This window comes from Lactuca virosa, chromosome 9, assembly GCF_052849685.1.
Source record: "Lactuca virosa cultivar CGN04683 chromosome 9, Lactuca_virosa_CGN04683_v6, whole genome shotgun sequence".
In the NCBI taxonomy this organism is placed as follows: domain Eukaryota; kingdom Viridiplantae; phylum Streptophyta; class Magnoliopsida; order Asterales; family Asteraceae; genus Lactuca; species Lactuca virosa.
In genome coordinates, this window is record NC_136434.1 from 7,727,465 (window position 1) to 7,753,837 (window position 26,373).

The 26,373-nt window shown below is 31.2% G+C and overlaps 3 protein-coding genes and 1 long non-coding RNA gene across 6 annotated transcripts; all 4 read left to right on the forward strand.

The window, feature by feature from the left end:
- The first annotated feature begins 1,480 nt into the window (after positions 1–1,480).
- LOC145135696 (membrane-anchored ubiquitin-fold protein 3-like) lies at positions 1,481–3,670 on the forward strand. The gene is made up of 5 exons (XM_079069947.1): positions 1,481–1,677; positions 1,944–2,058; positions 2,488–2,714; positions 2,909–3,079; positions 3,480–3,670. Exons 3-5 carry the CDS (start codon positions 2,582–2,584, stop codon positions 3,533–3,535), a joined length of 360 nt encoding a protein of 119 aa, XP_078926073.1. The 5' UTR covers positions 1,481–1,677; positions 1,944–2,058; positions 2,488–2,581; the 3' UTR covers positions 3,536–3,670.
- A 4,120-nt stretch (positions 3,671–7,790) lies between these two features.
- On the forward strand, positions 7,791–11,380 carry LOC145138681 (E3 ubiquitin-protein ligase MIEL1-like). The gene is made up of 12 exons (XM_079072721.1): positions 7,791–8,014; positions 8,151–8,238; positions 8,346–8,402; positions 8,506–8,538; positions 8,640–8,717; positions 8,835–8,878; positions 8,971–9,011; positions 9,834–9,916; positions 10,018–10,109; positions 10,178–10,247; positions 10,731–10,769; positions 10,999–11,380. The coding sequence occupies exons 1-12, from the start codon at positions 7,920–7,922 to the stop codon at positions 11,134–11,136; spliced, it is 858 nt and encodes a 285-aa protein (XP_078928847.1). The 5' UTR covers positions 7,791–7,919; the 3' UTR covers positions 11,137–11,380.
- A 5,630-nt stretch (positions 11,381–17,010) lies between these two features.
- On the forward strand, positions 17,011–18,919 carry LOC145138418 (B-box type zinc finger protein with CCT domain-containing protein). Its single transcript, XM_079072508.1, has 4 exons — positions 17,011–17,913; positions 17,978–18,193; positions 18,274–18,521; positions 18,629–18,919. Exons 1-4 carry the CDS (start codon positions 17,338–17,340, stop codon positions 18,726–18,728), a joined length of 1,140 nt encoding a protein of 379 aa, XP_078928634.1. The 5' UTR covers positions 17,011–17,337; the 3' UTR covers positions 18,729–18,919.
- A 1,429-nt stretch (positions 18,920–20,348) lies between these two features.
- LOC145136189 (uncharacterized) lies at positions 20,349–24,182 on the forward strand. Of its 3 annotated transcripts, XR_013720278.1 has the most exons (9): positions 20,349–21,394; positions 21,480–21,574; positions 21,864–21,915; positions 22,030–22,161; positions 22,243–22,496; positions 22,827–22,910; positions 23,399–23,610; positions 23,731–23,762; positions 24,042–24,182. It is a non-coding gene; the product is annotated as an uncharacterized LOC145136189 (long non-coding RNA). The 3 variants fall into 3 exon arrangements; XR_013720279.1 differs by lacking the exon at positions 24,042–24,182 and having other exon boundaries at positions 22,243–22,319; positions 22,428–22,496; positions 23,399–24,001; XR_013720277.1 differs by lacking the exon at positions 24,042–24,182 and having other exon boundaries at positions 23,399–24,001.
- Positions 24,183–26,373: the final 2,191 nt, after the last annotated feature.

Here is a 26,373-nt window from a genome sequence, read left to right on the forward strand (position 1 = left end):
TCACCTCACAAGTAGCTCAAAGTGATAAAGTCAAACTCCACCAAATGCAGCTCCAAGTCCAACACCTACATCCACCGATGATCCTCTCCCATAAATTCCCAAATTACCAAAATACCCCCAGAAGTCAAACTGGTCAACCCTTGGTCAAAATCAAAGTCAACGGTCAAAGTCAACAGTCCATGTTGACCCAACTCGTCGAGTGCAGCTAGCAACTCGTCGAGTTTCCTTAAGAACTCAGAAAGTCATAAAACCCTAACTGACTCGTCGAGTTTCCAACCAACTCGTCGAGTCCATGCGTGTCCAGATGTCGGGGAAAACCCTAACTGACTCGTCGAGTCCTCTTACTGACTCGCCGAGTTCATGCAGAATCAAATACAGGCGACCTTCATTCGACTCGTCGAGTTCATGCAATCCATTTCTTATACAAATGTTTTTAAGCCACCCCAAAGCTCCATATTTCAGATCCAACCTCCTAGGGCATGGTATCTACGTAAAGTTGCAAACTTTACGTACATGCATGGTCCTAAATGCCAAAACTAGACTAAGGGAAAGGTTAACTCAAAGGGAAAGGCCCAAGCTTGCCAAATTTCATAACTTTATAGCTATAGGGACCAAGGGGAGTCCAGATCTGAAGTTACAACTTCAAATCTTGTCCCAATACCCGAAATGACTCCCAAATGTGCTAAAGATGGCCCTAAACCCAAACATGAAGGGATCTAGCTAAAGATAAGCCAAGGTAACACCTTGTTACCTTCAAAATGATGCCAAAAAGAAGTAGAGTCAGATCCACAAGCTCCTCTTTGCTCCAAGCTTCTATACTTCACACCTTCTTCACAAAATGCACCAAAATCACTCTTTAAGCCTCGCAACACTCAAGAACAAGGTTAATAGCGATTAGGGTTTCTTCTAGCTGTCAAGGGGGTGATAAGGGACTAGAGGAAAGGACTTAAGGTCCTTTAAATAAGGTGCAAACCCTAAAAATTAGGGTTTAATCTCCCAGCTCCTAGTCGTCGAGTCCGGGTCCTCCTACTCGTCGAGTAGATCCAATAATCCACGTGGGCTGACTAAGTTCTACACGGCGAGTTGGGGCCTCCAACTCGTCGAGTTTCTTCAATAAAATGAGTAAAGAAACTTTTAAAAATATAATTGGTAGTCGGGGGTTTTACGGTATATATAAAAAGAAAATTTCCAAAAAAATCATTATTTACAAAAGTATCATTCATGATTTTTATTTACAATTAAACCTAAAAAGTCGGTAAATATATGCAAAATTGTCATTTGCACATGGTAGAAAGACCATTTTGCAAATGTTTACTAGTTTCTTTCGCTTAATCATTAAAAAAAATTAAGAATGATTTTTATATTAATCAAACTAAAGTTTAGGGATTTTTTTGAGTTATTTTAATATTATGGAGTAAGGACAACAATATTTTTATTTTTAATGATATTTATTTATTAATATTTTAATTTTTAATTACATTATTTTACTCCATTTGCTCTAGTAAACAAATAAGGTGAGACCGAAAAAGGCTGACGAAAAAAATATCCCGGAACGAAAATGGAAAAGGCTTCACCAGAAATTGCTTGAAATTATCGTCAATCTTCCGAACCCTAACCGTCTGCAATAAACCAAAGCTTCTGATCATATTTCTCATCTGTCAATGGCGTCTTCGTCAGGTCAAATCATCCGTTCTCTTTCTACCTTTAGTATTCGCCATGTTGTATTTTCTTGCGAGAACGAAAAGTTTACTGTACTTTTTCCTTCGTACCTATCATTATCCTTTATACGATTAGAATCGATCAAACTGAGTCGCTTAACATTTTTTGATGGAGATCTATTTATAATGTTCCGAATGATTGGGATGTTCGTAGTAATTTGAAATTTAGAAAAAGGTTTCGTTGATCTTGATGGTACTTTTTTTTTTGTTAATCTTGTGTGGCAGTAACGAACTAGTGTATCGCCAGCTATTGGATCATATGAAGTGCTTAGTCTCTTCTGGAAGAAGTAACTCAAATGTATTATCCGCCCATGTTCTTTGTGATTACGGACTTTTCCAGGTTTGGCTTCCACTGAAGATGATTTATCTTGATTTTGTCTATTATACTATAATTGTTTGTGCCTGTGATCGTTTCTTTGCTGGGACATGTCAATTCTATGTAAACAAAAAGAAGAAAATAAACATTATGCCTGTCTTTAGAATTGGTTTTTGAATTTAGTATCAAAAAAATTGGGGGGAGAGGGTCATTGTCAAGATACGTGGGTTTTGCTTGTGAAAGGTTTCTTCTGCATTAAATCAAGCCCCCTCATCGGAGCAATCATAGAATGAAGACAGAGAGAAGAAAACGAAAATGACATTGAACTTAATAATTTGCTCTATGTTATAGTAGTAATAGTTTGTTTTTCCTTTTTGAACAAGGTTATTGAAAGTATTCTTTTGATAATTTGTATGCTTGCTTGGATATTCAAACTTTGAGAATTCTTTGCAGGTGAATTGGGAGAGACATATTCCTGTGTCTGGTTGTTTTATTGAAGAGTTGCAGCAGCCTATCCTGAAGTGTGATTTTGAGGAAAACGTATATAATGGCTGTAAGCAATGAGCATATTGAACTTAAATTCAGAATATATGATGGAACAGATATAGGCCATAGCAACTACGCATCATCAACTACTGTAGCTGCTCTTAAGCAAAAGCTGGTTTCTGAGTGGCCTCAAGGTTTTTGAGATATTCTTTTCATGTGCATAGATTCACTCATCTATTTCTTTATCCTTTTTGGTTGTGAATGCTGTCTTTTCATCTCTTTTTCTCTTAATCACCTTCAAAAAGCATATTGCTTGTTGAAAATTGTAAAACATGAGTGCTGATCTCTTTTCTGTTCATCTCTTTTTCTGCTTTGTTTTTATTAATAGGTAAATCTGTAGTACCCAAGACAGTGAATGACATAAAGCTTATTCATTTGGGAAAAGTTTTGGAGAACAATAAGACACTATCAGAATCTGGAGTCCGTGATGGTGCCTTTGCAGGAGGAGTAATCACAATGCATGTTGTCATTCAACCTGTTCTCAATAAAAAGAAGTCAGGTCAGTTTTTCACCATTTTTTCATGTTATTTCTGGTGCTATACATTGCGATATTATGTTATAAATCAAAATGATATTAGTTTATTGTGTATATAAAATTTAATCTTTTATGAGTGAAACTTATTTTATAATTGTAATGCTTTTTAATAATCCAAACAAGAGTTTTATCAAGTTTGTGAAAAGCTAATAAATATAAGGGACTTTTTTTTGGAAATCTATAAAAAAAGTAGATGGAATATGCCTAAACTATTGTTTTTGATGTTAAAAATAGTGTAATGGGTTGGAGTGTATTTTGTGTTTGCACTATTTTTCACACCATTTTTATCATTTTACCACCTCTAATGAAAATTAATGATATTGCATAATTCCATGTCTTATAATTCATTTTTATGCGATGCCAGCCAAAAAACAAGATGAGACTGGAAAACTGAATTCATGTGGATGCACAATCTTGTAGACATCTGTAAGATGAATTGGTGTCTGAAATGCCTTATAATGTTGCAATTGTTGTATTTCGTTTTTCTATTTCTTGTATATTGAAATCCTTTCAAACAGGCATGTGTGTGTGTGTGTGTGAGAGAGAGAGAGAGAGAGAGAGAGAGAGAGAGAGAGAGAGAGATATTTGTTTTTGAGTTCACATTTTTAACTTGAGACATGTTTTTCTCAAGTTTAATGTATTTTTAATGATACAGGCTGTTTGCCTAAACATGAGCCGATTTGGATCATGGTTTTATCTTTTAGTTGAAAATTGAATAGTGTCAAATGGTTGGTGGTGTGTGATGTTTTTGCTTTTGTGGCATCTACTCATCTTAATTATGACACGGTATCTTTGAACATGGTGTGGGCAAGAGACTATGAGGTGATAAATGTTATCTATGGCAAAAGCTATTCAATTAGTAGACATTAATAAACATAAAAGTGGACTTAATGTAAAACCATCACATATTGACTAACTTTGGGGTTTTTATGTTAATATCCCTTAGTTATGGTGAGCAAAAAATTAATGTTATTTATGGAAAAAAAAAACCTACTCAATTAGTAGGCATTAATGAACATACAATTGAACCTAATGTAAAACCATCAAATATTGACTAACTTTTGTGCTTTTATGTTAACATCTCTTAGTTATGGTGAGCAAAAGTAACATTGGTAGTGAACCAGTATAGTTTATACACTTTCGGAACAGTACACCGTAGTACTGTACTAACATATGAAGAGATACTAGTTGAGTTGATAAATTTTATATGGGTTTAACTTTTGTTACGTAATAAACTGTGACCATGTATTAATTGTTTATGCGGTTAAAATATACTTTAATGGTATATTAAGAACCCCAAAAAAGTTGACTTGTTGAACACGATTAATGGATAAAGAGAAATTAAATATCTTCTTATTTTTGTTCCTATAAATCATCGTACCCAATTAAATGATGATATGTGTCATTTTAGTATACTAAAATATCATTAAATGAGCATTAAACGTGACATATGTTATCATTTAATTGGGTAGGGAGATTTGTAGGAATAAAAAGTAGGAGGATATTTAATTTCTTATGGATAAATAATTCAAAGAACAAATTATATATTATTTATTGTTATTTTATGATAATTTAAAGATTATTTAGTTGATAGTATTTCGTTGTTTAAAAATCATTTTGGGATAAAGTTTTCAATTTCAAGATTTCACAAATAGTTTTCAAAACTAATAGTTCTATTATGATAAAGAAAATTAAGAAATTTTCATAAAAGTCAAAATGTTTTTGACATTTATGGACGTGTTTGGTAAAAATAACTATTAGCAGATAGTGAGGAGCTGATAACTTTTGATATATTTAAAATTACATAAAATGACACACACACACACACACATATATATATATATATATATATATATATATATATATATATATATATATATATATATATATATATATATATATATATATATATAAAAGGGTAATTATAGAAATTGATTTAAAAGCTCAGTAGCGTTTTGTTAAACGCTACACGAAGTAACTTTTACATTTTTGTTTAAAGCAGAGCGTTTTGTCAATAGTTAGAAGCTCCTAAACGTTCTATGTCAAACACGCTAATGCAAAATCATTTACATTAATTTTGTTTTCACTAAAAACATTACATTTTGAAAGTTTTTTTTAGAAGGGGAGGGGGGTCTATAAAAAAAATCCCAAAAGTTTTGCTTTATTAACGCAAAATTCATCCTTTTTTTGTAGTTAAGCCTAAAAAACCAATGAACACTTGCAAAATAACTATTGTACCTGGTTAATATCAGTTTTCAGGGCCAAATTGTAAGTAAACAATCAGTGATGGCTTTTTCATTAATATGATTAAAGTTTAAGGACTTTCATGAAGATTTTTTTTATATATACTAAATTAATTTGAAGAAAATTTCGAATTATTTACTAAAAAACACAATAATTGTAACACCTCAAATTTCAAACCAAAATTTTCATTTTTAAATTACCCAAAATATTGATCATAAACCAAACCATCAGAAAATCACAAGTATAAAATACAAATCATTATCACAAATATCAGAGTGCCACAAAAAGCCCAGTAATAAAATCTCCAAGCTAGTGTGTACAATCATACTTTCGATTTCCCTCGATCCTCAAAAGTACCTGAAACACATATAATCAACAATTGTAAGCACGAAGCTTAGTGAGTTCCCCAAGATATCTCATACAACACAACACATAAACAACTATGGGTTATCAACAACCCTAGAGACTACACGAAGTCTCAGTGGGCAAACAACACGCCCTGCGGGTTATCAGTGACCCTAGAGACTACCCGAAGTCTCAGTCACACATAAACAACATAACACAATAATAGCAGCTAGACCCAACTGGTCATCACAGATACAACTATTCTACCACATAGGTAAGAATAAGTGAGGAGACTCACCTGATACCGATGACTGATAAATCTCACTCTCGAACTGCCGGAACTAAACTTCGCCTAATAAACATAATAAGTAACCCTAATCAATTTAGGTCATTATCCTGACTCACAAGTCCAAATCCCACAACTACACTCCTTGAGGGCAAAAGACCATTTTGCCCCTTCCATGGTCCAAAACCCTAAATCTTTGACCAAAGTCAAAAGTCGGCAAAAAGCCAACATGCCCAGGGCGTACGCTGGGTGTATGCTTCCTACGCGCCGCGTACTTCCATGAACGAGATGGGTCGGGGTCAAGCCTGGCTACATTGGGCGTAGCTAGAAGTATGTTGGGCGTACACTGTCTGATCCCAAACTTAACTTCTTAACGTCTTAATCATTAAGACATGCAACCCAAACTCAGATCTGACCTTAAAAGAATGTATTAACCCATAAAGTTCATAACTTTAAGCCTTTGCATGGTTGAAATAAGCTTAAACCTCAAAACCATAACTTAAACTAAACTCAAAACCACCACACTCTTGCATGGAAAGGAAGGGACCTTCAAGCAAGCATTTTTATGATTCTAGATGACCTAAAACACATGAAAGGACAACTAATATGCTATGGAGTGCACCATACTCACAAAGATCCAAACTTGGGACAAAAAAGTTCATAAATAACCCATTTAAGAGATCTAGAAAGAAACACACCAAGGTAGAAACTTTATACCTCCAAAAGATGCACAAGATGGGGTAGTTTTTGGATCTACAAGCTTGCAAGCAATACCACCTTCTTCAATGGCCTTCTTATTCAACAAGAAAGCACCAAAAATCACCAAAAGTTTCAAAATCTTCACACACAAGGATGAGATTCAAGATTAGGGTTTGGAATGAGTGAAGGCTGCCTTTAGAAGGTCCAAGGGGGGGGGGGGTATAAGGTTGTTTAAATAGGGAACAAACCCTAACTTTTAGGGTTTATGGCATGAGCTAGTATGCCTTGCATACCACATGTACGCCCAACATACTAGGATGAGCCCCGCGATTCTAAGTCCTAAACAGGTACGCTGCGTGTACCACTTGTACACCCAACGTACGAGCTGAAATGCCAAAAATTCTTGTTACAAGGGCCAAAGATGAAAATACCTGAAAACCGAATGTTACAATTCTCCCCCACTATAATCAGACTTCGCCCACGAAGTCAGCCTCGGAAAACAGATCAGGGTAGTGCTTGTGCATCTGAGTCTTGGGCTCCCTAGTATGTATGCTTATCTAATGGACTAAGATTAAAATCATGAATTATAATATGGTTACGTAGTATGTATTCTATTTTGTAATACTCCTTACAAACACAACACAAAACATAGTGACTGAAATCAAAACTATTAATCTAATTAATTGCTATCAATAGGCAAAATGAACTAAAGAATGATTACAAAAAGAGATAATAACTTGAAAGGGTAACAAATTTTCAATTTTGTTTACATTTAGTTATTGAATTTTTTTTCGAACTTGAATTACCTTTGAATTATTTGAAATTGCTCACATTTTACCTTTATAACAGATCATAAAGGTAAAATATGAACAAATTTAAATAATTCAAGGATAAATCAAAAGTGAAAAAAAAAATTCAGAGTAAATATAAACAAAATTGAAAATTTTACCTTTATAAGTCATTATCCAATAAAAAATATATCAAATGCTAAATAACCGAGTCAGCCCTATCTAATTGCAGTGTCAAAGGCACTCTGAATTTGATCTAGTTATACAGGACTCACAACATATCAAGCAGAACTAGAGCTTTTTAGGTCAAGTTATCCGATCCGGGCGTAGTGCAACGTGCACCGGTACACTTCGAACTGCGAACCCCCATATTGCGCATATATAAGATATAAAAACTACGAGGCAAACCCCAAATGCATCATCATATTATACCAGAATCAAAATGCAAACGCCACACACTCCCCTCGACACCTCAATGGCCGATGATGATACTCCACTTCAAAACAACCCTCAAGATTTTGGAAAATCGCTTCATGGGTAATCCCTCTTCGTATTACTTCTCCTCTTCGTTTTCGCTTCCACGTTGAATTTGTTCGATGATTCCCAATCTTATGTTTGTTGTTTTTTTTTATATCTTTTCGGATTGTTTTGACGACGATGATCGGAACGCTAGGTGCAATCATTACCGGAGAAGATGCAAAATTCGTGCTCCGTGTTGTAATCAGATATTTTTCTGCCGTCATTGTCACAACGAAGCCACGGTTCGCCCTTTCTCCCCTGTTTACGAATCTTCAACAATACTTCAAATCATTTGATAGGGAGAAATCTTTAGCTAATTGACGTGTTTTGCATTTTGCGATATGTATAGAGCGCGTTGACAAACCCTAAGGAGCGCCATGAAATTGTTCGGCACGACGTTAAACAAGTACTCTTTTTTTTTCTTTGACGAAATATTACGTTTCCGTGCATTAATCATTGTCTTTGAATTGATACGATGAGGTAATCGGTTCATTCGTTGGTGGTTCCAGGTTATATGTGCAATTTGCAATACTGAACAGCAGGTTCGTATTCAAGTTATGAGCAACCTAATGGCGATCATCAAATTTCAGAAAACTTACTTTCCGCCATCACCTAATAACAATCATTCCTATGAATATGATAGGTTGCTCACGTCTGCACCAACTGTGGAGTGAAAATGGGGGAATACTTCTGTGGAATTTGCAAGTTCTATGATGATGATGTAAGAACTGCCTGCCTTTCATTCTGTTTTATAGCACTAAGAGTTACTTCATAACGAAGGTCTCTGAAGGTTTGGACTATATGCTAACTTCTGTATATTTGTGGCCTTGTGATTCAGATTTCAAAGGAACAGTTCCATTGCCATGACTGTGGAATATGTAGGTTAGTATGTAAGAAAAGTTGTGGGTTTTGGAATTATATATGTGGATTTTTTTTTTTAAATAAGCTGATGCTAGAATTATAAATCACTACAGAGTTGGAGGTGGTGCGAAATTCTTCCATTGCCAAAAGTGTGGTAAGTGGTAATGCTTTCAACATTTTTTCCTGCCTTTCCAATCACTTTAGGGGGTGTTTGGCTTGCCAAATTCCGTGGGATTTGGCCGGAATTGGAATTCAATTCCATTCCATTCCGATCCTAGGTCTGGTTGCAACTTGCAAATGAGTGTGGACTTGAATTATGTTGAAATTCACAAAAATCCTTTGACTTATGGATTTCAATTTTCAGTATTCCACACTAAAACCCATGGCATTTTTCCTTTTAAAAAAATACATTGTTACTGTTTTAACCCTAGACTTTCAGAAGTAAATACCTCTCTCACTTCAAGAAGTAAATACCCATTCGATTAGTCACTGCTACCCAAACGTGTTAAGTAAATACCTATACCCGGTGTAATCTTGCTAGACTTTGAAGCAATAGTAACAGTTAAAATATGGTTTAATGCATAGAATAACAACCAAAATTTTCAAAATTTGAAAATTACCAAGATAAAGATTAAAATTTATAAATAGTTTCATTCAGGGTAACATTGCCAAAGTTGGTTGGTTGTCATTCTTGATCTTAACCCGGACCTAATCAACTGCAAAGAATGTCATTCAACTTGGTCTATATTACCCTAAATGACTCTTTTTGCAAAGTTGAAGCCTCTTTTTTGTTGATTTTCAAACTTGAGTTACCAAATTAGAAAGTAGGACAAAGCTGGTTGCCTTTTTGAACAATTAATAAGCCTCATTTGTTTTGTGGTCCTCACCATACAAGTTGCAAAATTGCTGTTGGTTTTCCTACAACCACAAGTCACACAAACAAATCTTGAATCTTGATTCTTGACTATTTTATTAGGATCTTGCTATGATGTAACGTTGCGTGATAATCATGCATGTGTGGAGAACTCTATGAAAAACCACTGCCCTATATGTTATGAGGTCTGCTATCTTTATTAAAATTGTGTATTATTCTAGTTTTTAAATATATATATATTTTTAACATGAATGTTTTTTTTTTTTTTTTTTTTTTTTTTTTGTAGTTTCTTTTTGACTCTATCAAGGGCGCAACAATCATGAATTGTGGACACACGATGCACATGGATTGCTACAAGGAGATGATCAGCCAAAATCAGTTAGTTTATTTACATGTGAATTTTCCTATAAATGATTCCTGGTGATAAATTGTTGTTTGTTTTGCAGATATCGTTGTCCCATTTGCTCAAAAGCGGTGTGTGATATGTCTAGAACCTGGCGAAGATTAGATCAGGAGGTATACAATTACAAATTGATTAAAATAAAATAAAATAATTTTACATAATTAAAATATGATTTACACAAAGCAATTTTCACTGCTATAATCGGTTAAATTTTTCAATGTATAATGTCGTAATGAGAAAAATATCAATGCTAGAACCTGGCGAAGATTAGATCAGGAGGTATACAATTACAAATTGATTAAAATAAAATAAAATAATTTTACATAATTAAAATATGATTTACACAAAGCAATTTTCACTGCTATAATCGGTTAAATTTTTCAATGTATAATGTCGTAATGAGAAAAATATCAATGCTATAAGTGGGTAGATTCGTCAAAGTACTATGCTTTAATAAGAAAAAAAAACATGCAAATTACAATATTGTCAATAGAAATAAATGGACAAAGGATGCTATCATAAACAAATAATCGAAAGTACATTGCTATTTCTTGCATTTAGCTGTTATAGATTACAGAAGTTTGTAATTCTGACAGATTGAAGCTACTGCCATGCCTGAAGAATACCGATACGAGGCAAGTCTTTACATTCACTTATTGCCCTTTGGTTATACAGTAATTGTAATTCTACATTTATTATCTTTAGTATCCTAGGCTATGTAATACTTTCTTTTGTCTTTTTCTTGAATTTTATAAATAAATTTAATTCTACTTCGGGTGAATTTTAAGCGTTTTGATCCATTTTCCTTTAAATTAATCTCTTAAAATTATCAGTCTCATTCTGACCTATTATTGTATCTTGCAGATTCCAATCCTGTGCAATGACTGTAACAATACTAGCAAAACATCGTTTCATATTCTTGGACACAAGTGCAGTAACTGCAAGTCTTACAATACACGAAGAATTGGGACACCAAACAACTCGTTGGAGCCACAGATTTAACTTATTGGGAATGGTAAATTAACACATCTGTCACTAAATCCATATAGATAGATAGATAGATAGACAGACAGACAGACAAATAGATGTTTTGTTGCTAGATTAAAACCATGATTGTTATTTTTTTCTAAGTATTTAGATTCATGCATTTTGCTACCAATATGTTGTAGAATCGCAAAAGCTCACAATCATAAGTGATGTAGGTTTTGTTATTATTAATGGGTTGTGCATAAGGAGCATTATGTGAGATCTAAATGAGGTAAAATATAGTCTGCTAGGTGGCTGATAGTATATAAGGGTCCAATGTCCACAAGAAGCCCAATCCATATTCGTGTTGAAACTAAGCAACTGTCATGTGCCTTATGAGGGTGAATGGCGTGTTTGGATTTGTTGTCCAAAGTGATTACTAGGACTTGAACTCATGATAGTAAGTTTTAAGTACTTGGTAGAAGTTGATTTTGGTTATGTGATCATAAATGGTCAAAATAATTGGATTTGAAGGAGTATGTAAAATGTTGCTACAAGAAAATCGATTATTGAAATGAATGTGAGTTTACCTAATTATATGTAACTTTAATCAACTAATTATTTGATTTGATCTGATAATCATTTTGAAAAACCAAATGGTACAAGCCGGTAAAACACTTGTTATTCAATGGTTTAGATGAGTTGACATTCACAACTTTAAATTATTCATTATTTATTACTCTATTATTATATTTATTTGTAATATTATCATGTGAACATTACTCTATTATTATATTTATTTGTAATATTATCATGTGAATATTACTCTATTATTATATTTATTTGTAATATTATCATGTGAATAAATCCATGAATAAACTTGATATTCTAACATTCACAAGCAATGTGTAATATGCATTTCGACATTCACAAGTGTCGTCTTAAACAATATACATAGTGTATCTATCAGTTTAAAAAATTGAAAAAAAAAAACTCGAAAAATACATATACACATATATGATATGTGCGTACACTTTTTTTTAATTCTTTAAAACATCATTTGCACTATCCATGTGTTTTGGTTGAAAACTTTATAGGAAAAAAGTATAAAGTTTTTTTTTCTACATTATTTGAGTTATTATTATTATTATTATTTTATTTTTAAAATTTAGTATATATATATATATATATATATATATATATATATATATATATATATATATATATATATATATATATATATATATATATGGGTTCCACTTGAACTATTCACTTCAAGTCAACTCTAAAAGGGTCATAGAAAAGACTAGAAAAGTGTAACTTTATGGCTGTCTTTTTAATATTTTAATGTATGTTTCATGTATTTTGTCGGTCACTCGTGCCTTGTTCTACCACCATCTTTATGGTCATTTCTTTTTATTTATTATAAGAAAATATTTACTTCAAATTTTAAAGTAATAAAGCTATCTAATTCATACCGTAAAATTTTAATTTTTATATAAGAAGATAAAGAACAACATATGTCTTTAAATTTTATTATACATGTAAAAAACAAGAGTGAAAAAAATTGGATAAAAGGGATGAAAAAGTGTCCATATACTCTAAAAAATCGAAACTAGGACATAGATGAAAAAGTGTTCATATCACTAAAAATTTGAGAGTATGCATTACTATTTTTTATATATAGTTTCGCATCACCTATATATATATATATATATATATATATATATATATATATATATATATATATATATATATATATATATATATATATATATTAGAATAATAACATGAAAATAATTTTTTCATAATTTTATTTTAATTAGTATTTTTATTTAAACACACACACATATATATATATATATATATATATATATATATATATATTCCTATTATATTATGCATTTGAAATCTATATGAACTTTTATTTTTTATTTTAATATAATTAATCTATTTATTTAAAATATGTTATTAAATACCAAATATTATGTAGTATTGGCATATTTGTTAAATTAAATATTATTTTAAATGCAAAATATAAATCAAACTATTAAATAAACTTAAAAAATTTATTCAATTACTATTTTTTAAAAATAGTTAAAAAGGTTTAAGTATTGTAAATGTAGAACGACAAGTTAATAATACTAAATGGTTTTAAAATTAATGAACAATAATTATAAACAATAATAACATCAAATTATAAATTATATAATGTTACCCACAAAATGATTGTATTTTAAATAAATATCATGACATAAATTAAAAGATGGTCACATAAGTACAATTTTAAAATAATCGATCGTAACAACTGTTAGTAATTTTATTTATGCGCAAACAACGGGTATAGGTCATTATGTAATATTGCTCAAAATAGTTGAGTATATATATATATATATATATATATATATATATATATATATATATATATATATATATATATATCAAAGTTAATGTCAAGAACATAACCATTTTAAATAACATATATTTTTTAATATTTTAACAATTATCCTGCGCAACACATGAGAATTCGTCTATTGTGTGTGTATGTGTGTGTCTATATATATATATATATATATATATATATATATATATATATATATATATATATATATATATCAAAGTTAATGTCAAGAACATAACCATTTTAAATAACATATATTTTTTAATATTTTAACAATTATCCTGCGCAACACATGAGAATTCGTCTATTGTGTGTGTATGTGTGTGTCTATATATATATATATATATATATATATATGGAAAAGCGAATATATATTACAACCCCATCTAAACTTAGATACTAAACCTCATAAAACTACGTCATTTTATTAGTTAAAGACTGAGATTATGGGATTCACTATTAACACTTGAAATTGCAGATTAAGGATTGAAGCAATAGTTTTGATAGGGAAGCAAGAATATTGATTATCTTCGACCTTCGTGATGGTGGAAAACAATAATATTCACTGGGTGAAATAATAAACGATAATGGAGGAAAAAAACATTGATGGTTAACCGATAATGGAGGAATTAAATACTATAGGGGATGGTATACTTAGCAAATGAAAATCGAATTGGATATATTTACTAAGTTAAAACGACACAGTTTAGAGGTTTAGTACATAAGCTTAGGTGGGGTTGTAATATATATATATATATATATATATATATATATATATATATATATATATATATATATATATATATATAATGGGCAAATGCTCGCGCGTTGCGCAAAAACACCTATATAGTTGAAGTTTTTACAAATATATGTTTTTTTTAATATAGCAATAACGTTGTAGTTAAATTTGATATAATAATTCGTATATTAAATTGATATAATGTATTGATTATTTTGAATTATATGATAATATATACATCTATTATAACTACATAATCTTAATCCTTTGAATGACTTCTACCCGCGAGTTACACATGAATAAAATTAAAGATAATATATGATTTAATGTTATTTATAGTTGTTGTTATTGTTAATTAATTTTTTAAAATTTATTTGCTTAATGTTTTAATTTTTATCATTATAATTATTTAAAACATCAAACATTGTTTTTCGATTTTAAAGGTAACAATATAATCATTTATATAGAGTTATTTTTAACTATTGATATTGTAAGTTATTTTAAGCTACTTATTTGAAAACTTTTAACGATTATAAAAATATCTTTAGGAAATATTTTAGTCAAATTGAGATTACAATTTAGTTTTTGTATTTATCACTACAATTTATCACTTTTAACTATTTACAAAATATTATTTGGTTTTTTAAGTGGAACTGAAATTTATATTTAAGTTGACATTATAATGTTATATTTAAAATAACAATTAAGTATTTTGTCCAAACTGTTCAAAAGTTGTAGCTTTAAACTGATAATGGTTTACATACAACAACTTACTAAATCTAATAAATTAAGTATAATATGTTAAAAGTTAAAGACATAACTTTATAAGTAGAAGTAAATATATATTATTTTAAAATTGAAATTTAGTATATTTATGATTACACTTTAGGTTTGATATTTATTTAACCTTATTAACCAACTTATAATCATTATTAGAAAAAACACTACAATTAATCACTTTTAACTATTTACAAAATATTATTTGGGTTGTTTAAGTTAAACTAAAATTTATATTTAAGTTGACAATATAATGTTATATTCAAATTAATAATTTAAGTATTTTATACAAATTGTTCCAAAATTGTATCTTTAAAATGATAATGGTTTACATCCAACAATATAATAAAACTAATAAATTAAATATAATATGTTAAAAGTTAAAAAAATCACTTAATAAGTAGAAGTAAATATATTATTTTAATCTTGAAATTCAGTTTATATATGATTAGACTTTAGGTTTTATATTTATTTAACCTTATTAACAAACTTTTAATTATTATTAGAAAGAAATTGAAATGTTATAGGAGTTTCAAATGAATCTAGTGAAAGGAAAAATGTTTCATTTATAATATAGTATATATATATATATATATATATATATATATATATATATATATATATATATATATATATATATATATATATATATATATATATATTATAAAGGACTTCTTGTTACCTCCATCTAAACTTGTGTCAAGAAACCAAGAGGCTTCTTTGGCAAATTAGCTTATAAACTACATTATCAAAAGCTATCTCAAGTTAAGTTATGAACTACTTTATAAACTATTATAAGCTTATAAGTTACCTTTATTTATCAAACGCTAAGTTACAAAAAATATCTTATTTTGTTTAACAAAACCTAAATGAATCTTATAAACTAGCATATTTTCGTCAAAACAAGGCTTAAATGAATCTCAACTCTAACATAGCGAGCAAAGGTGTGGATTGCATCTTGACATTGAGATTCTCTTGCAGGTTAGTCTTTCAAATTGTCTCCAATTTACATTTTTATTTTATTTTGAATTTGAAGCCACATAAAAGTATCTTGGTTGTAGAGTTTCTTCTTGTATTGAGTTTCAGTTTGAAATTTAATTTAAAAAGAATGTTTGGTAATTATGTCTTAATTAACATTATAAAAAATAAATTTATTTAAATCGGTGATATTTCATTTAGTAGTTTAATCTTCATTCATGTCATCATCCTTAACTATTAAAAGTTAAAAACATATTTAATCGTAATCACCATTTTCAGGGCCGGTCCTGAAAAATGAAATATTCTTAAAGGCCTGGGATGAACAAGAAAAAAAGAGCCCTTATCTTTATTATAATTTTGTATTTTTAAATAAAAATATATAATAAAAAAATTGAACCATGTGCAGCTGCCCACTTTGCCCCCTAAGCCCCATGACCATTTTATTCAACTCTTATTAGACTGACATTACAGTTGGCTTAAGTTCTAACTTTCAGTATGATGAATTAAAAAAAATGAGTTTAATCAAATCATTTAAGTATTTAAAAATACTCTCTAATATTTATATAAATTTCTGCTTAATAATTTTAAATTAAAAGCTAAGTCAAAATGACATAAGAGTCATTATTATTCTTTGTCTAGTTGTTAGTCGGATTTAATGCAAATTATATAACGAAAGTTGCGTATAATTCAATTCATTTTATTATTTTATCTTTTAAATTTAATGATGTATGTGCATCTATGTCCTGTGAATCGTATCATGCTGTGCTCGTCTCAACAATAAAAAGGTAGAAAAATCATAAATAAGCTTTCACATGTATAGCGAAAAATGAATTATTATTATTAATTTTTTTTTATCTGGATAGCGAAAATTCGTTTACAAGAATATGTTCAGTTCAACCATCATTGTTTTATTTGGATAGCGAGGAAAAATCATATATTATTTTTTTCGTAATTCGAATGTCCTTTTCGTAATGTTAAGGCAAAAAGGAAGAACTAAAATATCATACGAGACTTTGTATGTCCAAGATGTCTCCACGTCATTCTATATCTTCAGTCCACCATCCCTCCACAATATCTTGAATCTTCTCCACTTTCTCTGAAATCTGTACATACTACATTCTACATACATTTATCATGATGAAATCATCATGAGGACACCACCCCCTTGTCTGATTTTTATCCATTGCTTGGAGAACAAGCATATTTCCTACCAACTACTTCGATTTTGATACACAAACGTCAAACTAAATTCATATCCGTCCATACCCAGTTTTTGAATCCACTCAATTTCACTTTCTTTTCATCAATTTTGAAGATATATTGTATTTTTTTTTTCAAAAACATGCCTGATTCACCTCCTCCTGCTGAACACTCCCATGGAAGCCCACTGAGACGCCGACCTTGTGATTTCTGTAATAAATCGACGGCGCTTCTGTATTGTAGAGCTGATAACGCCAAGCTCTGTCTCTCCTGCGACCGAGAAGTTCATTCGACTAATCAGCTTTTCACTAAGCACACACGGTCGTTGCTTTGTGATGGTTGTGATTCTTCGCCTGCTTCGATTTTCTGCTCCACTGACGCCTTTGTTCACTGCCAGAATTGCGACTGGGAGACACATACGAGTTCGAATTCGAATTCGAGTTCGCCGGCGACACACGACCGGCGACCTCTTGAAGGGTTTACTGGTTGTCCTTCTGTTACTGATTTGCTATCGATTTTAGGGTTTGAGGATTTGAGCAAAAAAGGGCTTTTACTTTGTGGTGGTTGTGAGGAAGGATCCGATTCTTACGGGTCGGGTGATAAGTTTCCGGATTATCTTGTTTGGGATACTCCTTCGTTTGTGAGCCTGGATGACCTGATTGTTTCAAGTGGTTCTGAGCACAATTATCAAGCCATGGGTGTCCCTCCTCTCCCCAAGGTACAACGTCTCATTCTTCATAAAATGGTTGTCGTTTGTTTATTAACTCTGACTGTTGAATCAGAATCGAAATGCTGCGTTTGGAGCATACAAAGATGAACTTGTTCGCCAGCTTCGTGAATTGGCAAAGTCTGACCCAAATGTGGATGGCGATGAAGGCATTATTAAACCAATAAACGATGAGTTTCAGCCTATTAATATGGCAACTACACAAAATAATAGGAGTTCAGGGTTTGAACATAAGTTAGAAGAGCAGCAAGTAGCATATTCTTCAAATGAGGTATTAGTCTCGTCTTCATTTTTCATTAAGGAAACAGGTGAGAAATGAGTATTGAGTAACCTCTAGACTTGAATACACAGGCGAATACATTTCAATGGTGTCCCGATGTTTGTGATGCCGTGGGTCAAGATTTATATTCTGACCAATTACATAACGCCACAGAGACACAATGCATAGTTCCTGTTGAAAAGATCGATACTGTTCATCATAGTATCACTGCTGAAAATACACAAGTCTTCCCCAACACCTTTGTTGGTGTACGTGAAATCAACAGTCAGGAGAGAGAAACCGCACTCTCGCGATACAAAGAGAAGAAGAAATCGAGGAGGTATTGTATTTTGGTTTCGCAGAGTATTTTTTTTAAACATTATTTATCGGAATTTAATTCGGGTTCCTTTTTTTATTTTTCTTTTGTTGTCAAACTGGTTATAACAGGTATGATAAGCATATTAGGTATGAATCACGAAAGGTAAGAGCCGAAAGCAGGATAAGGATCCGGGGTCGTTTTGCAAAAATGGATCGTTTGGATGTTTGATAGATGATATAGTGAGTGAGTGTAGTTGTGGTATTGCTTCATGCATATCAAAAGATGTTTGTGAGTAGTGCCATGGTTTTATGTTAGTTTTGTGTCTGAGTAGCTTTTGAGCATGTTTTGTTGTGAGTGTAGCTTGTAAATAAAATAAAGATATGAGTTATTTAATTAAAATTGTAACCTAGGTTTTCAAATTTAACCAACAATTTGCAATGTAAGGTAGTAAAGAAGCAAAGTAATCGTGAGAGTCACCATCGAATGGAACAATGAGAAAGATTTCAATGTAGGTACGTTAATATATTAGATAAAATCGCAAAAATGGTGCAAATTATTTATTTATTTATTTATTTTTTGTTTTAATCCAAATCTTAATTTTTTTTGGGTTGATGGTCTTTTTAAGTAAGTTTACTTGCGGTTTTAGTCCCCGTCCAAACTAAAAAGACTATTATACTGAATTTATTTTTTTTATTTTTCTTTCACTTTTTAAAATTAATATATATATATATATATATATATATATATATATATATATATATATATATATATATATATATATTAAAGAAGTGAATCTTAGTAACAGTTAACATGCAGCTTATTTGCCTGTTTTGGTTCCTGTACTTGCATTGGTTATTTTGCATTGATTATTTCTGCCATTGTAGGTCCTTATGTTTTCCTGTATTTGTCTCCTTAAAACGTCCGTTTTCTGCTTTGGGTATTTTTTGTTATTGTTTAGGGTATTTTTTGTTATTGTTTATATTCTTATCGGACACATGCATTTTTGGCTCTGCTTGACCGTTTTCTCAACCAATGATGTTCCGATTTCTGTCACCCTCTTCCATCCTTCCAGAACTCTCTCTCTCTATTCCTCCGGTATAGTCTACTATACACAGAAAGCCACCGCCTTATCTGATTTCTTCTGCTTCATTCTTTTCTCAATCTTCTCTTAAGCGATGATGAAGCACACTACTGCAGATTTTCAAACCGAGGTCGACGTCCTACCGGTGGAGACGAAGCTGACAATCACCTCACCCCACATCTCCACTCTTCGTCTTCTCTGTTATGCTACTATCATCAGCCGTAGCTTCTTATGCCGGCCATCATAGCATCGCAATTGCTTCGTTCTCCGTCGCTGACAACGAGGCGGCTCCGGGTAAAAGTGACAGGCGTCCTGCTCCTTCTTTCGGTGGTAATCGTCAGCGACGACCTGTCCTACCACCTCCATCATCGTCGTCTATCGACTGTAGAAATCGAGCCTCCACAAAAAAATCCCTAAAATCTTTTACTTTCTTCTTCGTTGGAGCCCTAAAGTCGACTGAAACAAATCACTTTCTACACCTTATCATTACTTGTGATTTACTGACTATGCTTGCTTACCCTGTTCAATTGTATATGTTTTTGGGACTCATCGGTGTTTGAAATTGCAGGACCATTTTTCTGGTATGCTGAAATGACTTACAGATGTAAGGTTTAAGCTAATGATGTATCTTTTTGGGTATTTTTCTGTATTTGTGTGTATTATTATGTATTTTTTGATATTTCTAAATGTTTTTGTTGGGTATTTCTGTCAGGTACGTACAAATTTCGAGTTTATAACCTTAACACTGTTATTGTGGTTGACATTTGTTCATTTCGATGACAGGTAATGTGAGGTTGACATTTGTTCATTACGATGCCAGGTGATGTTTCTTATGGTTTATTGCAGGGAATGCTTGCTAACGTGGAAGAAGAAACCATTGAGTGACTGAGCTATCAGATGCCAGGTGATGTAAAATTTAGAAGTTATTTATGTTTTTTGACATGTGCTGAAAGATAACGCCATAAACCCAACGGTTCTCGACCGCTTCCATCTCTACTTTATTTGAATTTCTTCTTGCCATGAGGTAAAGGCTTGTGTTCTTAACTCTCATTACATCCTGTACCATACTATTTCTTTTAATTTTTATATTAATTGCTTTAAATTATGTGCTTTTTAAGATGTAAATAGGTAAGTAACAGCAGGTAGGTTGTCAATTTTACTTCTTCACCTATGCAAAAATTAGGTTTTATCACCATTTTCTCTGTGATCTAATTTAGGAAATGGTGAATTTGATGGTGTTAGGTCTTGCAATATATGATACAATGCAATACATTCGATCTCCTATCAATACAATATGTTTAGGTCAAGCTGCATCAATGGCTTCTTTGCTGTTGGCTGTTGGTGCAAAGGGTGAAAGGCGATCTCTTCCTAATGCCACCATCATGATTCATCAACCTTCCGGTGGATACAGCGGGCAGGCTAAAGACATGGCCATTCACACGAAGCATATTATTAGGGTTTGGAAGTCTTTGAATGGGCTTTATGCAAAGCATACTGGACAAAATGTTTATGTGATTCGGAAGAATATGGATAGGGATTGTTTTATGACTCCTGAAGAGGCGAAAGAGTTTGGGATTATAGATGAAGTGATGGATGAGAGACCCTTGACTTTGGTTACTGATGTTGTTGGATGTGAAGGGAATGGAGTGAAATTGGATTGAATGGAATACAGGAAGTGGATTTGTTACTTTATTGATAAAAAAAATCGTTGTTTTATCTTGATTTATAGTAGTTTTACTTATCGGTTCTTTCATTTGTAGGATCACAAGTGCCATACAACAGGAGTTATCAGAAGCTAATATAATGTGCAAGAGTATGCCAATATTCCATACTTTAATTGTTTTTTCATAGTTTTAAAACTAACAGTAAATAACCGCTTTGTGATAAATTCTTGAAAGAAAGTAGACATTCCATTTGATGAATGATGAAGAAGAAGAACATTATCTGAAATAAGTTGGAAGTGGGCTTTGTTTTCAGACCCAATTAAGCATAAGTAAGTTAACATAAAACTCACTTTCTCTCTCCAGTGAAGCAGTCCATGTATGTATATATACATGACATTGTATCTATATGTCCAAAAGAAAGGAAAATATTTACAGTTAAATAAATCTTTCTTCCCTATTTTATAACTTATATGAATGAATTTTTATTTGATTAATTCAAGTTCGATCTTGAGGTTGATGTACCTTGCAAGGTGATTTGAATTTTTTTTTTTTTTTTTTTTAACTTTTCATCATGTTGTCTCGACTAATTGAATTTTGTTGTTCTTTGTTTTGTTTCAGGCCAACCATGTATCAAGTGGTGTAGGAAATGGTTGATAAAATGGGCTATAAAGTAAGGTCCTGTTTTTTTTTACAAATTAAATATTGTATGGATAAACTGTTGTCTATTAATTGATAGATGAATTTTTGGGAATTTTTTTGAATTGTCACGGAAATTGGTGATCAGAATTCCCATATTGCCCTTTTCATGTTTGCATCGTATATCGAGAGACGACATACTTCCAAACCTTCTGTTATCGTGATAGCAAGGAGTATTTCAGGGATAGTTGTTGCTCATATGCTTCATAATGATTTTGAGGTGATTCTTATGAAACGCTAAAATGTTCATATTTGGCTTTATTTATCTTTTCATTATATTAAAAAAAATGGTATCATACAGACGGTGTAATTGGAATCACATGATAGAATTGGTGGTCACATTCACACTGATAACTTATTTGGCTGTCCGGTTGATATGTGAGCATGATGGGAAGTTGCTTATGTCCCTTTCTTTACTTAATTCCATGCTTTTCAGTTCTTAATTAATGTTGGTGTTAAATTCCATTATTTCTTATGATCTTTTAGGCTGATGATGATTTAAAGGAAAAAAAGACACCATTATTGACTCAATTATTCTCACCCATTTTTGTAAAGGTAACTGATCATGCAACTGTTCTTCTGTCTTTTTTTTTCCAAATGATATGTTGTTTGAGTGGTTTTTTTGTTCTCTTATTTGGATCGAAAGAAAGAAAAAACATGGTAATTTATTGTTTTTTTCTCGAACCACTTTGCATTTATACCTTTTTTTTCAATTTCTTTTAATTTCCTTACCAAAAAACCAAAATACATTGGCATTTGGTTTATTTTTCATTTCTTGATTATAATTGCAGTAAATAGCACTATATTTTCAATTAACAGCTTTTCCCCTTTTTTTGTAAATACATTCTGATGAAAAGTGAAAACTACTTCAATGGTTTCTTGTAGGCTACTCATTTTATCACTCAATGTATGATGACTTTGAATGTATGAACGAATTTGGTTATCCAATGTTTCATAGACATGTTGCAGGTATGTTTTAAGTTTTAACATTATTCGATATGTTATTTCATTATAATTTATTATACAACTTATTATTTACAAAACTAAAAACTAAAAAAAAATGACAGCAACGAGCATTTGGGGTTTAGTAGCTCTATAACCTGCAGATGCGAAGATTTTTCCTTTTAATTATGATTCATATGTATATGAGCTTCATGTATGTTCATAGATCATTTTTTTTAAATATCTGGTGGGATTTCACAACCCTTTTTTAAAAACATCTGATGTTCTTTTTTCCCATTTTTCTAATTTTGACCACCCTTTTACTTTATCCTGTTGTAGTACATGAAATGTTTTGATGACTATATAGATAACACAACCATGTTGGTGTAATGCTCAATTAGTCATTTTTTGGTTTCACTCTTTCAACAATCATACTTATATTGTAATTTAAGCCATAAATTTTGTGGGCATGTTGGTTTTAGGTTGCTGATTAGTTTCACTTTTATGTTATTCAGGTTCTGTAACATATTAAATTTTTTATCAAGACAAGTAGGTAGTTTGGAAGGCGGTTGTGGACCCAAATGTGGGTAAATTTGTTTTGTATAACTGGATAAATGGCTTAAGTGTTTTTTCTTTGCCAATCGAAATCCTACATGTCTGGAATGTGATTGCTTCGAGGAGTTTCGACTCTACTGAGCTTGTGAGCTGTCAGAATCTTGATATATAGGTGAAGCATTTATCATAATCTTTTGTTTTTTCTATATTTTGAAGTTACATGTTGATATAATATTATAAGTATCATTGTTTTTATTTTTGTTTTTTTGGTTTTCTGGTATGGCGGTTATAGATTTGCGGCCCACTGTATCAGTGTGTTTGCTGGTAAGTTTGTATGTTTTGAAATTGTTTATATGGTTGTATTCTTTTACATGAGGATTTTCAAGATGTAAATAATGACTATTTGTGTTTTGTAATCTTCTTTATTTCAATAACAAACTTTACCATATTATTTTTTTAACGTATTTATTGTTATATATAATTTTATGTGCATATTTTTTTGAGGAAATGTAATGGGTAGGCACATGAAAACAAAATTATTTATCATTTAGGCTGCTATTACACAGACAGATTTCACATAAAAAATAGTTGCTTGGTTGACAGACTCCCAGCACAGCTACAACTTGCCCTTTTGATCAGTTACAGCCAGAGGCACAGGCAACATCATAACAGGATTGTTGATTTCAAATTCAATGGAATTGCAGGAACTTGCTTTTACGTCTTCATTATTTGTATTATATAGGTTTGAGTGTTGTTTATTCAAGTACAAGTAAATCTGTTATTTCTGCATTTAATTTTAGTTAAATACAATAAATAGCAACCTACTTTCATATGTATGTCTGTTGTTTCATCCTCCTGTTATAATGTTATACTTCAACATTGATTCCAATCCACATGCACCATTTCGTCCCACACAACACCATTTCCGACCAGCGCCACGCGCTGGAACGCATCTAGTTATTATTATTATTATTAAATATAAAAATGGGCCACATATCCCCCTCCCCCAACTCGTCTCGAATATATAACACCCTCACATCTTCCTTCTCCTCATCCTTGTATCTCCTTCCACCTACATTCAAATGACGACACTTTCCATGATCAATGCCAACTTTCAAATGGAAAAACTCACCTTCGATATATTCTTCATTCTCGAAAACAATTTTTTATTCGGTTACAACAATTTGTCGCAAGAAATCAAATCCCTCACCGGAAAAATCAGAATTCTCTCCATTGATGGAGGTGGAGCCATCGACGATATCTTAGCTGCCAAATCAATTCCCCCTCTAGAATCATCCCTCCGCTGTAAATCTGGAAACCCAGATGCCTACATTGAAGATTTCTTTGACGTTGTTGCAGGATAAAGAATTGGTGGTGTTCTAGCCGCTTTACTTTTCACTAATGGAAAAAATGATCGGTTGTTGTTCACCGCCGATGAAGCGCTTAAGTTTGTGACGGAGAATGTATAGAGATTTTGCTAGTCTTCTAAACAAGGTCTTCTCCACCAGATTTTTCAAGTAAGGTGACTTCAAGTAGTATGTTAGCTCAACATAGTGAAGTATGCACTGGACTCTTCACCTACCTTGACCACATATCCTTGTTACTATTTTTCTTTCCGTTTTGATCTCTATTCACGAAATAATACCTAACTATACATGTGATTTTGGGGCTAATTTTTTGTTGCTATTGTATCCTTAAATGTGATTGAAAGAAAATCATGTTTGGAGATGGGTTTCAAGGTAGGTGTGATGGGTTTCAGTTGTGGGTTAAGGTGATGAGTTTCAATTTATTTCAATGTTTGAATTCTTGGTAAATCCTGGTTCTGGTTTGGCTTTTTGAGTTTAAAAAGAGATGTGGTAAATTATGGTTCTGATTTTGCATTCTTGGTGTTAGAAAGAGATGTGTGTATGCTGAATCTGAACTCAGATCTTCATACGGTTCATCCCAAGATCTTCATCTGGGTTGGTTTCATATGATACGTGAATATCAGATCAAAATTACCAAAATTTGTTGACAATCGTGAATCTTGAAAGAGATTATTGATACCTGATGTGGAATTGATCAATCACCTTAGTTTTGATCTCACGTCACGAGCATCAATGCTCACGTCGTGAGATGCGATTAATTCGAAAATTTTAGTTTTGATCAATTCACCAATGTGCAACCGGGATATATCCAGAAAAGTCCCAATATTTTGGGCGAATTTTTAATAAAGTCCTAAATTTTATTTTTTGAATAAAAAAATCCTGACTTTTTCACCTTTTGAATAAAAAAGCCCAAGAAACTGGCTAATTTATTCAGTTTAGCCCTTTTTGATCTGTTCAGCAGGTCATGGAACCAAATTGTTAATTTTTCGAAAATAATGAGACTTTTTTTGTAGATTTCGTCAAAATTTTTATATAATGTATAAACATATTTTTTACACATATATATATATATATATATATATATATATATATATATATATATATATATATATATATATATTTGTACGTATTTGTGTAATTTTTATGTTTTTATATGTATATATTTACGTATTTTTATGTATTTTAAATGTATAAACGTATATTTTTACTATTTTATATGTATTTTTAACCATTTTACATATTTTTTTATGTATTTTTATGTGTTATTTTTTATGTATTATGTATTTATATGTATTTGATATATTTTTACGTATTTATGTATTTTTTAAGCTTTTTTATATAGTTGTTTATGTATTTTAAGTGTATAAATGTATTTTTTACGTATTTATATCTATTTTTAAGTATTTTACATATTTTTTATGTATTACGTATTTATGTATTTTTTTTAAAGTTTTTTATATAGATGTTTTTGTATATTTATGTATTTTAAATGTATAAAGGTATTTTTTTACGTATTTATATGTATTTTTTAAAGTATTTTACATATTTTTTATGTATTACGTATTTAT